The 14,163-nt window shown below is 48.5% G+C and overlaps 1 protein-coding gene across 1 annotated transcript in view; it reads left to right on the top strand.

Annotated features, from left to right (window-relative positions):
• The first annotated feature begins 7,371 nt into the window (after positions 1-7,371).
• sack1hb (scaffolding CK1 anchoring protein Hb) overlaps positions 7,372-14,163 on the top strand; it is a 63,842-nt gene continuing 57,050 nt past the window's right edge. The window contains exons 1-2 of the mRNA XM_085987244.1: positions 7,372-7,783; positions 8,588-9,058. Coding sequence (XP_085843370.1) covers positions 8,612-9,058 — 447 coding nt within the window. The 5' untranslated portion in view covers positions 7,372-7,783; positions 8,588-8,611. The remainder of the gene's footprint in view (positions 7,784-8,587; positions 9,059-14,163) is intronic.

Raw genomic sequence — 14,163 nt, 5'->3', positions numbered from 1 at the left:
GTAGTGCTTAACCCCATTGTTTTTTAAGAACTTCCTGAATTCTTCGGATACAAATTGCGGTCCATTATCAGAACAGATCTGTTCAGGCAGCCCATTCCTGGCGAATATGGTCCTTAATACTGTGATGTTTTTTTCCGTGGTGGTGGAGGACATCTTTATTACCTCCGGCCACTTGGAGTGTGCATCCACCGCGATTAAGAACATTGAGTCCATAAATGGACCAGCAAAGTCGATATGTACCCTTTGCCATGGAGATGAGGGCCGCTCCCATGGATGTAGAGGGGCTTGTGGTGGGGCGTTTTGGACCTTCTGGCATCCTAGACAGCTCTTGGTCATTTCTTCGATGTCTCCATTGATACCTGGCCAGCACACAAACACCCTGGCTAAGTTCTTCATTTTAACTCCACCCAGATGCCCCTCGTGAAGCTCCTTTAGCACTCTATCCTTGAGTTTGGGTGGAATCACCACTCTGGATCCACACATCAAGGTTCCTCGGCACACTGACAGCTGTTCTCTTCTTTGCGAGAATGCTGGCAACAGTGGTTCGCCATGTGCTGGCCATCCCTTCACTGTTAAATCGTAGACTCGTGAGAGAGTCGGGTCATTTCGCGTTTCCTTTTCAATGGTAGAATTTGTCACCGGTAGACATTCCACTATGGTCGAGTGGAATATCTCCACTGGGTCCACTGTAGCCGCCTCTTCCACCGTTGGCAACGGTAGGCGCGATAACCCGTCAGCATTCCCATGGTGTTTTGTTCCTTTGTATTCTATGTCATATTGGTGTGCCCCTAGGAAAAGGGACCACCTCTGTAGCCTTTGCGCTGTCATAATGGGAACGCCCTTTTTAGGGTTGAATATGGAGACGAGGGGTTGATGGTCAGTCAACAAGGTAAATTTTTGTCCGTGTAGGTAATGGTTGAATTTCTTCACCCCCCACACCAGGCTGAGTGCCTCCCTGTCGATCTGGGCATAGTTACGCTCAGCTGAGTTCAATGAGCGTGACGCAAAAGCTATCGGCCGCTCCGAGCCATCAGGGAATCTATGCGATAATACCGCTCCCACGCCGTAAGGGGATGCATCGCACGCCAGTCTGATTGGCAGTGATGGGTTGTATGAGCCAACACTTCCCTGGACGTGATCAAGCCTTTGCATTTATGGAAGGCACGTTTACAGTCTTCGCTCCATTTCCAAACTACTCCCGTTTGTAGCAGTGCGTTAAGCGGGTGCAGAACCGTCGACAAGTTTGGTAAAAATTTATGATAGTAATTTACTAATCCCAGGAACGACCTTAGTTGTGAGACATTTTCAAGCGCTGGGGCCTGGGGCAGCACGGTGGCATAGTGGTTAGCACTGTTGCCTCACAGCGCCAGGGACCCGGGTTCAAATCCGGCCTCGGGTGACTGTCTGTGTGGAGTTTGCACGTTCTCCCCGTGTTTGCGTGGGTTTCCTCCGGGATGCTTCGGTTTCCTCCCACAGTCCAAAGATGTGCGGGTTAGGTTGATTGGCCATGATAAAAAAATTGGCCCTTAGTGTTAGGGGGGATTAAATACGTGGGGTTACGGGGATAGGGCTTGTGTGGGATGGCTGTCGGTGTAGGGACCGGGTGCTGGGGTTTGGATGATCAGCCATGATCTCGTTGAATGGCGGAGCAGGCTCGAAGGGCCGAATGGCCTACTCCTGCTCCTATGTTTCTATGTTTACGACCGCTTCAATTTTTTCAGGTGACTTATGCAACCCTTCTTCGTTAATGACATGGCCACAATATGATATTGCCACTCCGAAAACCAGTCGATTGTACTGGTACAGGCCTTTGTGTGTGTTTATCGTGAGATACTTTTTAGAGGCCTCCTCAACCTCCATCTGTAGATATGCCTGTGCTAAGTCAATTTTGGTGAAATGTTTCCCTCCGGATAGTGAGGAGAAAATATCTTCTATCCTCGGAAGAGGATACTGTACCGTGTGAAGAACTGGGTTTACAGTCACCTTGAAGTCCCCACAGATGCGAACTTTTCTCTGTTCTTCAGATTTATCATTATTCAATGTTTTCTTCATGACCGGGACGATGGGTCATGCCCACTCGCTCCAATCTACCTTGGATAACACGCCTGCTTTTTCCAAATTCTCCAGCTCTGCCTCGACGGCTGGACGAATTGCATATGGCACCGGCCTTGCCTTAAAAAACTTGGGAATTGCCGCATCTTCCACTTTTATTGAGGCGGTGGCGCCTTTCAGGGTTCCTAGTTCCTGTTGAAACACTTCTTTGGCGTTAGCCAAGATTTCTTTTAATCGTCCAGGTATGACGTCATCATCGTTTTTTTTCTTACTGGTCACCGTCAGTGCCTGAATGGAGTGCCAGTCTAAACGTATCTTTCTGATCCATTCGCGGCCCAACAACGGTGGACCACCATCTTGCAGAACGTATAAATACAACTTCTGTATTTCCTTGCCGTTGTATACAACAGGCACCCTTATTTTCCCTCTGGGGTATACTTTCTGCCCCATATATGTCTTCAAGACAATGGATGTGTCTTTCAAAGGTATATGCGGAAATAGCCGCTCGTAATCCCGTCGACTCATGATGGTCAGAGCTGATCCTGTATCTAGCTCCATTTTGACTGGGGACCCTGCTATCATGAGGGTAACCCAAATGGTCTGGTAATCTTCTTTGGCAATTACATTATGTAATTTGAGACAGCTTAGTCTCTTGTTTCCGGAGTCGCTATCGCTCTTCTGGTCTTCGGAGCTACTGTCCGTCATCATTTGTACCTTTCTGTACTTTTCCTTTTGACCTTTTACTGTCAGTGGATTTCTTTCCAGATCTGCATACACGTGCAATGTGTCCCATCTTTCCGCATTGCCTGCATGCTTTGTCCTTGAACCAGCAGTCCTTCTGGTCATGGGTGGATCTGCCACAGCGATAACATCTCTTGAAACCCCGTGTCATTTCATGGGTGCCGAAGTCCTGTGGCTTTTGCTGTATCTCTGCAGCTCCTCTTGCTGCTGCTTCGTATGATACAGCCACACTGAAAGCCTTGTCCAGTGTCAAATCTTTCTCAGAAAGTAGTCTTTTCTGTGTTCCTTCGCTTAGGTGACCGCAGACGAATTTGTCTCGTAGAGAATCTGCCAGTCCTGCCCCGAATTGGCAGTGCTTTGACAGCTTTCGTAATTCGGTGAGGTAATCAGCGTTACTTTCATTCTTGTGCTGATTCCTCCTGAAGAATTTGAATCGTTCCGCTATCAGCAGCGGTGTTGGGTTTAAGTGCTCCTGTAAGGTATCAACAATCTCATTAAAATTCTTGTCCATTGGTTTGGCTGGAGTGATCAAATTTTGTAACAGCCCGTATGTCCTTGCGCCCATCAGATTTAGAAGTACTGATGCCTTTTTATCATCCGCTACTTCATTCGCCTTGCAATATACCTCCACTCTTTCCACATATGTGGTCCAATCTTCTATATCACTATCGAAAGCAGTAATATTGCCAGTCTTCGGCATCTTGAAAATCTAAAATGGCGCTTCCCGCCGCTGCCGCTCTCCACGGTTCCCGTTGCGACCTGCAGCTTTTCGCGGTATTTCTATTTTTTTTATATATCGCTTCAATAGTTTCTCCGTTACTTGAAGAACCGTTCCCGTCGTGGAGCGGACCCTCTGGGACTTTCCCCTCCCTCTGCTCGGTCCGAACGCCGACCTGCTTCGCAGCACCGGCTGCGCCCTGAGTGCTCCACCCTCTCTCTCTCTTTGCTTCTGCTTCCCGACTCGCTGCCCGGCCCCGTTGCAGAGCCACCTGATCGAGCTCTAGCCCGCCGCAGCCCAGGAAGGATCAGTGCACTACCTGCCACCAGCCCGTTTAGCTGGGGAAACCACAGACTGGACACCAAGCCTGGCCTTCATTTTCGAGTTTCTTTGAGTTATTTTTTTTTTCTTGCTTCTGGCTTCGACTTTCGTCTGAGGAATCGATCCCCTTGAGGTGCTGCCGAATTGCAGGTAAGTTCGTTTCTAACTCGTCGCCACTGTTAGATCCGTGTGTTAATGGAGACACGGAATGCAGGAGTTGATTTAACAAGTGTTTACTGAACAAAGTCTGGAGGTGAACTAACAACACAAGACGCTACACAGGCTTATATACCTGAGTGGTCACTACTGGTACTACAGTATACAGGGGCTTCAAAAACATAGTTCCTCTTAAAGGTACATACACTACAGGTCCCAGACCTGAAACGTCGACTCTGTTTCTCTCTCCACGGACGCTGCCTGGCCTGCGGAGTATTTCCAGCATTTTCTGTTGTTATTTCATTTAAAGCGGCTATTTGGTCTGTTTCCAGGAAATGCCCTTGGGGGTCTCCTCCCTGATCTAACTTTTTCATGTCACTGGACATTTTCCTTAACTCCTCTGTATCAAGCGGTAGCTCAGACTCCTGGTCTAGTGCGCCCCAGGCCCCATTGGCATCGACCAACTACCGCCTTTGTCGCATCGGATTCTTGGGCAGCGGCCAGAGTCCTTCCGGTGGGACACCTCCTGGTTCCCACTCGGGATTAACCTCATCACTTCCGTCCTCATTGCCTCCAGACAGTGGAGTCAGGCACACACAATGCCCCTTTCAACTTGTAACCTCTCCTCTAATCCTTCGATTCTCTTTTTACATTCTGTATGATCTCCACGGGCTCCCTGTTCTTCTAATGCCTCTCTTTGGGTTACCCTGAATGCAACCTTAAGGCCCTCATTGGCCTTCTCCGCCTGTTCGGCTCGGTGTCTGACACCTCCTCTGGCCAAACATCACGTTGACTCTGATTATTCATATACTGACTTCTATGATTCTAAACTTCTATGATTCTAAACTTCTATGATTCTAAACTTCTATGATTCTAAACTTCTATGATTCTAAACTTCTATGATTCTAAACTTCTATGATTCTAAACTTCTATGATTCTAAACTTCTATGATTCTAAACTTCTATGATTCTAAACTTCTATGGTTCTAAACTTCTATGGTTCTATGACTTTCAAGGTCCTTGGTACACCATCTTTCTTTTGCCTTTCGAAATCTTCCTCGAGCCTTCTCCTACTCTCTCTTTCGCCTTCTAACTTTTAACAAACGATTTATGACTGCCTTTCCATCACTGGCTTTATTTGCCATGTCTTCACATTCTTTTCACATTTTAATCTTTTCACATTCATCGTTCTTAAACCGTCTTTGATACGCCATTAACCCGACAGCCTTCATTATTCCAGGCTTACACGTGGACCCTTGTGTCCACTGTTCAGCCTCATAGACTGGGTCCTTCCCGTCTATGATAATTCTTACCCATCCCTCCCTGAGGGGTAACCTTCCTGCCATTTATTTTGTGACCATTTCATCCATCGTCTTTGACATTGTCTATTTTGGATGGGTCCCTGTTCGGGCGCCAAAATCTGTAAGAATCGGCCCTTTACGGTATCCCGGTCTGACAGTTACTTTGAGTTTGGACCCGAACCAGAATGAAGACAATGAGACAAAGAGTTGAGGGTAACTACTTCTTTACTTAAAATCAATCAAGTTTACAAGCAAGCATAAGCTTCAATGAGCAAACGTAAGCGTACATACGTACTAACATCAGTGAGTGACCAGTACGCCGGTGACTAGCAGGTCCTTCTTTCTGTGCGACCGGTCAAGTCGCCCGACTCACTGCAGCAGTCCCAAGCATTCCTGAACTGTTTCCTTTATACCCAAAGCCTGGCAGGCCTCACAATGCGTCGGCGTCCCAGACCACGTTGACGATGGTTCAATCATGGGTATGTCTTCCCCTTATCTGTGGTCAATGGGCCTCAAGGCCGCTTGCGCCATGTCGGAAGAGGTTGCAGAATTTCCTCATTGTTCAATCAGCTTAAAGGTTTGTTTTGCAGAACTCTCGAGGTTCTGTCTGATGAGGTTGCAGAAGTTAACTAAATCTGTAGACAATGGGCTGCTTATGCCATGTCTAAAAGGATTACAGAAGATAACTAAATCTGTTTAAAGGTCTGTTTGCAGAACTCTCGAAGCATGCTGGTACATTAAGTTCAGCCAAGTCACAACGAGGAGCGAATTATATCTTACACATGGCACTACTTCGAAGAGAAGCAGTGGAGTTATCCCCAGTGTACTGGGCCAATATTTATCACTAAAACAGATGATCTGGTCATTGTCAGTGTCAGCCATGGCTCAGTTGCTTGCACTCTCAACTCTGCATCAGAAGGTTGTGGGTTCAAGTCCCACTCCAGCGACTTGAGCACAAAAATCTAGGCTGAAACTCCAGTGCAGTGCTGAGGGAGTGCTGCACTGTCGGAGGTGCAGTACAGAGGGAGCGCTGCACTGTCGGAGGGGCAGTACTGAGGGAGTGCTGCACTGTCGGAGGTGCAGTACCGAGGGAGCGCTGCAGTGTTGGAAGGGCAGTACTGAGGGAGTGCTGCACTGTCGGAGGGGCAGTACTGAGGGAGTGCCGCACTGTCGGAGGTGCAGTACCGAGGGAGCGCTGCAGTGTTGGAAGGACAGTACTGAGGGAGTGCTGCACTGTCGGAGGGGCAGTACTGAGGGAGCGCTGCACTGTCGGAGGGGCAGTACTGAGGGAGCACTGCACTGTCGGAGGGTCAGTACTGAGGGAGCGCTGCACTGTCGGAGGGGCAGTACAGAGGGAGTGCCACACTGTCGGAGGGTCAGTACTGAGGGAGCGCTGCACTGTCGGAGGGGCAGTACTGAGGGAGCGCTGCATTGTCGGAGGGGCAGTACTGAGGGAGCGCTGCATTGTCGGAGTTGCTGTCTTTTGGATGAGACTGTAACTGCCCTCTCAGGTCGACGTTAAAGATCCCATCTCAGTATTTTGAAGAAGAGCAGGGCAGTTATCCCTGGGGCCAATATTTATCCCTTAATTAACATAACAGAAACAGATAATCTGCTCATTATCACGTTGCTGCCTCCCTCTCTTCCGTGGCCATGTTCGCACCCGGGTGGCCCTAGAGCTGGAGCACGCGGTGTCCGCCGGCGCGCTAGATCACTTTCGTGACCGGTGGGCGCCGCGGGGACTGGAGTGCTTAATTGGGCTGGAGAACCAAATTTTAATTTGATTATTAAGGTTTATTTGAAGTTTTATTGGTTTATTTACAGTTTTTAGTTGTCTAAATTATGTTTTCTCAAAAAGAGGATCACGTTGCTGTTTGCAAAATTGGCTGCCACGTTTTCCACATTACAACAGTGACTACACTTTTGAAAAGTACTTCATTGGCTGTGAAGCGCTGAGGGACATCCTGAGGTGGTCGAAGGTGCCTTTTTTTTAAATCACATTTCTGGTAGTGTGATCTTGCTTTGCTCAACCGGGCTGAGTGTTTTCTGTACTCCAACAGTGACTACACTTGAAAAATGCACCTCATTGGCTGTGACTGGCTCTGGGAGGTGCTGAGATGGGGAGAGGAGCTGGAGGAATGCGAGTTGGAGCTTTTGCTGGGAGTGGAGTTGGGTGAAAGTTGCTGTGAGTCACTCCGCCCTGCTGGGAGTGGCCATTCCCCGCCGGATGTCGAGCTGCAGGTTGGACTTTGTTTCCTGGTGCTCAGCAGGTTGTGTCCTTTGCGCGCAGCCCCTGCCGAGTGCGATCGCGGGACACCGAGGCCGCCCGAGCCGGGAGTAGCCCAGCGGAGCGGAGCGGAGCGGCGGCCGTTTCCCCGCCAGCAGCCCAGGTGTGGCCCGGGGAACAGCGAGCGGCCGGAGCTCTCCGCCAGTCCCCGCACTGCAGGTAGCGAGCCCAAAGTCGGCGCTTCACACACTTCAGGTGAACCGCCCAGGTGCGTAACTCGTCTGTGTCTGTGTGTACCTGTGTCCCTCAGTGTCACTAACTCAGGTGTGTGTATGTACCTGTGTCCCTCAGTGTTACTAACTCAGGTGTGTGTGTGTACCTGTGTCCCTCAGTATCACTAACTCAGGTGTGTGTGTGGGTACCTGTGTCCCTCAGTGTCACTAACTCAGGTGTGTGTGTACCTGTGTCCCTCAGTATCACTAACTCAGGTGTGTGTGTGTGTGTGTACCTGTGTCCCTCAGTGTCACTAACTCGGATGTGTGTGGGTACTTGTGTCCCTCAGTGTCACTAACTCAGGTGTGTGTGTACCTGTGTCCCTCAGTATCACTAACTCGGGTGTGTGTGGGTACTTGTGTCCCTCAGTGTCACTAACTTGTGTGTGTCTCTGTCCCTCAGTGTCACTAACTCAGGTGTGTGTGTACCTGTGTCCCTCAGTGTCACTAACTCAGGTGTGTGTGTGTGTGTACCTCTGTCCCTCAGTGTCACTAACTCAGGTGTGTGTACCTGTGTCCCTCAGTGTCACTAACTCAGGTGTGTGTGTACCTGTGTCCCTCAGTGTCACTAACTCAGGTGTGTGTGTGGGTACCTGTGTGCCTCAGTGTCACTAGCTCAGGTATGTGTGTACCTGTGTCCCTCAGTGTCACTAACTCAGGTGTGTGTGTGGGTACCTGTGTGCCTCAGTGTCACTAGCTCAGGTATGTGTGGAGCTACCTGTGTCCTTCAGTGTCATTCACTCAGGTGTGTGTGGGTACCTGTGTCCCTCAGTGTCACTAATTCAGGTGTGTGTCTACAGGTGCGCTGCAGCAGTGGATGTGACATGGCGCACCGTTCTCAAATTTCGTCCACGGGCGATGTAGACAATGATCCCAACCACGTCCCTCCTCACTACAAGGAGTATTACCGCATTGCCGTCGATGTCCTGGCTGAGGAGGGGATCGACTCCTATTACCGCTTCCTGGCCGAAGAGAAGGAGGTGGACTTCCTCTGCAGCACCGAGATTGAGCACATTAATATGCACCTGAAGAAACCCGCGATACCCTTGGATGATTTTGAATTTTTGGACGATGAGTATGATGAATCGGCCTCATCGGGCACTTACTGGCCGGTCCACACGGACATTGCTGCCCCAGCACTGGATCTGGGCTGGCCCAGCGTTCACATGTGCAGGGGACCCTCTGATGTCACCATCTTTGTTCACCCACCAGCCCCCGATACCCTGAGCATCAAGGAGGAAATCCGGAGACTCATCAGGTCAGCTACCCAGGTGAGGAGATTAACGTCCTGCTCAATGAGACCATGTAGCAGGGTAATGGGCTCGTTCACCTCTGATCATTCCATGCTGAGCCATTGGGAAAGGGCAGTGAACTTGTTCTAGTAAGCCTTCCCAGGCACACACTAGTATCACTGCCTCCTTCAACAATCACACACTCAGCCTTAGACTCATCTTTAACACTCGCTGTAGAATCGTACAGCGTGGAAGGAGGCCGTTCAGCCCATCGTACCTGTGCAAGAGCCCTTCAATTAGTCCCACTGCCCTGCTCTTTCACCATTGCCCTGCAAGTATTTATTCAATTCCCTTTTGAAAGTTGTTATTGAATCTGCTTCCACCGCCCTTTCAGGCAGCGCATTGCAGATCATAACTCGCTGCGTTTATAAAAATAAAAAAAATGATCATCTCCCCTCTGGTTCTTTTGCCAATTCCCTTCAACCTGTGTCCTCTGGTTAGCGACCCTCCTGCCACTGGAAACGCTTTCTCCTTATGAGAGTTCGAAATTCTCAGCTTTCTTTTCAAATCAATCCATGGACTCGCCCCCCTCCCCATCTCTCTCTCCTCCTCCAGCCCTACAACCCTCTGAAATCATAGAATAGTGCAGCACCGAAGGAGGCCATTTGGCCCATCGAGCCTGCGCCAGCTCTTTCGAAGAGCAATCGAGTCAGTCCCACTCCCTCCGCTCTTTCCTCATATCCCTGTGTTTTTTCTCGTTCAAGTATTTATCCAATTTCCTTTTGAAGGCTACTACTGGATCTGTATCCACCGCCCTATCAGGCAGTGCATTCCAAATCCTAACCACTCGCTGCGTAAAAAAGTTTTTCCTACTGTCGCCTCACGTTCTTTTGCCAGTCACCTTAAATCTGTGTCCTCTGGTTATCGACCCTTCAGCCAATGGGAACAGTTTCTCTTTATTTACTCTGTCTAAACCCTTCATGACTTTAAACACCTTTATCAAATCTCCTCTTAGCCTTCTCTGCTCCACGGAGAACAACCCCAGCTTCTCCAATCTATCCACTAACTGAAGCCCCTCATCCCTGGAACCATTCTAATACAGGAAACTTTTTTTTAAATCTGACACGGACGAGACCGACGTGGTGCCAGTTCATCAAAAATTCCAGATAACCGAGAGCTATAGTGAAAGATACGGAGCTGAGCGCTCCATATAAAGCAACAAACCCTGTTGCTTAGCAACAGGTTCAAAACAATGGCCACAAGTTGCAAGCGTCTCTGTAGCTTAGCAACAGCTGCAGCCACACCCTTGCACAGCAACAGATGGAGGAAGGCAAGTAATAAAAGTTACCTGAACCTACTCCTGAATTTTGCCGGTTAACCGAGACTTCCGGTTATTTAGGTGCCGGTAAATCGAAAGTTTCCTGTAAATCTCCTCTGCACCCTCTTCAAGGCCTTCATGTCCTTCCTAAAGTGCGGTGCCCAGAATTGGACACAATACTCCAGCTGGGGCCGAACTAGTGTTTTATAAAGGTTTAGCATAAATTCTTTGCTTTTGTACACTATGGGCCGTATATTCCAATCACTATGGGCCGTATATTCCGATCCCTACGGGTGTGTATGTGCTATAGGGACATCGGAAATGCCGGTTTCAGGCATGCCAAGCGCAAGAATGGCCTAGACAGATCGGACGCCTGCCCTGGAGAAGGGTTCTGCTTTCTGGAGAACCTCCACCCACTGAAAACCCTTAGAAATCTTAAGCCTCAGGCCTTACACCTGCTTTTACCAGCATAAGAGTTAGAAAAGTAAAAAAAAAATTTCCACTCATTTTATCATTTAAAAATACTTTAAAAAAAGGTAAGTTTATTTTTAGCCCCGTAAAAAACTTTAATTTTTTTCAGAAAATTTAATTTTTGTTTAAAATACTTAATTTATTGTAATTTCAAATCATTTAAAAATGTGATGTTACAAAATAAAATATTTAATGTTTTACAGTCATAGTCATAGAGTTATACAGCACAGAAAGAGGCCCTTCGGCCCATCGTGTCCGCACCGGCCATCAGGCCCCGTCTATTCTAAGCCCATTTTCCAGCATTTGGTCCGTAGCCTTGTATGCTATGGTGTTTCAAGTGCTCATCTAAATACTTCTTGAATGTTGTGAGGGTTCCTGCCTCTACCACCCTTTCAGGCAGTGAGTTCCAGATTCCAACCACCCTCTGGGTGAAAAAGTTTTTCTTCAAATCCCCTCTAAACCTCCTGCCCCTTACCTTGAATCTATGCCCCCTGGTTATTGACCCCTCTACTAAGGGGTAAAGTTCCTTTCTATCTTGTACCGCTCAATCGGGTCCCCCCCCTCAGCCTTCTCTGCTCTAAGGAAAACAACCCCAGCCTGTCCAGTCTCTCTTCATAGCTGAAGCGCTCCAGCCCAGGTACCATCCTGGTGAATCTCCTCTGCACCCTCTCCAATGCAATCACATCCTTCCTGTAGTGTGGTGACCAGAACTGCACACACTACTCCAGCTGTGGCCTAACTAGCGTTTTGTACAGCTCCATCATAACCTCCCTGCTCTTATATTCTATGTCTCGGCTAATGAAGGCAAGTATCCCATATGCCTTTTTAACCACCTTATCTACCTGTCCTGCTGCCTTCAGGGATCTATGTACAAGCTGTTCTTGTCAGTGTTCTCGCTCAGGCCAACATCCCCAGCATCGACGCTTTTACCACACTTAATCAGCTCCGATGGACGGGTCACATTGTCCGCATGCCCGATACGAGACTCCCAAAAGAAGTGCTATACTCGGAGCTCCGGCACGGCAAGAGAGCCCCAGGTGGGCAGAGGAAACGCTTCAAGGACACCCTCAAAGTGGAGGAGAAGCATCCGGGAAGGTGCCGAACACCTCGAGTCTCTTCGCCGGGAGCAAGCGGAAGCCAAGCGCAGGCAGCGCAAGGAGCGCACGTCAACCCAAGCACCCCACCCACCCGCCCGTTCAACCACCATCCTTTGTATCTGCCAAAAGGCTCTCCCTTTTTTTTCCTAATCCATTCTTGTATATCCCTTGACATCCAGGGTTCCCTGGGATTGTTGGTCCCACCCTTGACCTTTACAGGAACATGTTGGCATTGTACTCTCTCAATTTCCTTTCTGACAGACTCCCATTGCTCTGATGTGGATTTTCCTGCAAGTAGCTGATCCCAGTCCACTTTGGCCAGATCCTGCCTTATCATATTAAAATCGACCATCCCCCCCAATTTAGAACCTTTATTTCCGGTCCATCTTTGTCCTTTTCCATGACTACCTTAAATCTCACCGAATTATGGTCACTGTCACCAAAATGCTCTCCTACTGACACTTCCACCACTTGCCCGGCTACATTCCCTAGAATTAGGTCCAGTTCCGCCCCTCTCTTGTAGGACTTTCTACATGCTGGCACAAAAAGCTCTCTTGGATGCACTTTAAGAATTCCGCACCCTCTAAGCCTTTCACACTCTGACTATCCCCGTTAATGGGGAAGTTGAAATCCCCCACTATTATTACCCTATTATTTCTACACTTCTCTGAGATTTGCCTACATACCTGTTCCTCTATCTCCCCCTGACTGGGGGCCTATAGTACACTCCCAGCAAAGTGCTTGCCCCCTTTGTTTTTAAGTTCTACCCATATGGCCTCATTAGAGGAACCTGCTAAGATATCATCCCTTCTTGTTAAGTCTGTGTGTTATATTGAGAATTAATACACAGACCACAAGAGTAAAATTTAACAGGTCTTTACTAGTCGAAGGTCAGGGCGGAACTGCCCAATAAATCCTTACACAGCACTTGTATACCGGTGTGGTCACCACCGGTATTACAGTATACAGCAGCCAAGATAAAGTAGTGCAACCCTTAAAATAGTTCTCTTAAAGGTGGAACGTTACATACACTACAATCCTCCCTTTTTAGGTTAACAGTATATATTCCCATTAAACATAACATCTATACACAACTTCAAGTAAAAACAGTTCACAGATTCAGTCTCTCTGGAGGCTTCCTGACTCGGTCCGGATAACGCCTCGGTGGTGTAGTAGTTTTTGGTGGTGTAGTAGGTTCTTCTGGCAAGGTCGATTCGGCTTGAATGCCAGTGTCAGGTTCATCTGATTCCAGTATTACCGGATCGGAGGTAGATACTATGGGTATCTCTGCTTCAACATTAGGCGTATAGAGTTGTGGAGTAGGTTGGCCCTTTTCGGATGACTCTATGATCTGGTCAACATGGCGCCTTATTATGCTTTCACCAATGTCCACGGTATACATCAGCGGTCCTAGTCGTTTGCAAATAGTTCCAGGCTGCCATTTCTCGGTACGGTAGTCCCGGGCCAAAACTGGTTGACCTATCTGGAAGGTTCTAGTTGGCCTTTCATTCATGCCTTGAAATTGCCGGTTCTCTACGTCCCTTCTGATGTTTGGCTTGATCAAATCCAGCCGGCATCTTAGCCTTCTATTGAAAAACATCATGGCGGGAGTTTGGTTTGTGACCGCATGTGTTGCATTCCTGTACGCCAACAAGAAGTTATCTACCTTATGTTGTAGATTTATGTCTTCATTACCCATGGCCTTTATGGCCTTCTTGAAGGTCTGGACAAACCTTTCAGCTAATCCATTGGTGGCGGGATGGTATGGGGCGGACGTGTAGTGCTTAACCCCATTGTTTTTTAAGAACTTCCTGAATTCTTCGGACACAAATTGCAGTCCATTATCAGAACAGATCTGTTGCGGCAGCCCATTCCTGGCAAATATGGTCCTTAATACTGTGATGGTTTTTTCCGTGGTGGTGGAGGACATCTTTATTACCTCCGACCACTTGGAGTGTGCATCCACCGCGATTAAAAACATTGAGTCCATAAATGGACCAGCAAAGTCGATATGTACCCTTTGCCATGGAGATGAGTGCCACTCCCATGGATGCAGAGGAGCTTGTGGTGGGGCGTTTTGGACCTTCTGGCATCCTAGACAGCTCTTGGTCATTTCTTCGATGTCTCCATCGATACCTGGCCACCACACAAACGCTCTGGCTAGGTTCTTCATTTTCACTCCACCCAGATGCCCCTCGTGAAGCTCCTTTAGCACTTTATGCTGGAGTTTGGGTGGAATCACCACTCTGGATCCACAC

This window comes from Somniosus microcephalus, chromosome 5 (genome assembly GCF_052327205.1).
Source record: "Somniosus microcephalus isolate GS21.2 chromosome 5, FLI_Smic_1.0, whole genome shotgun sequence".
Taxonomy (NCBI): domain Eukaryota; kingdom Metazoa; phylum Chordata; class Chondrichthyes; order Squaliformes; family Somniosidae; genus Somniosus; species Somniosus microcephalus.
This window is presented reverse-complemented; position numbering and strand designations above follow the sequence as displayed.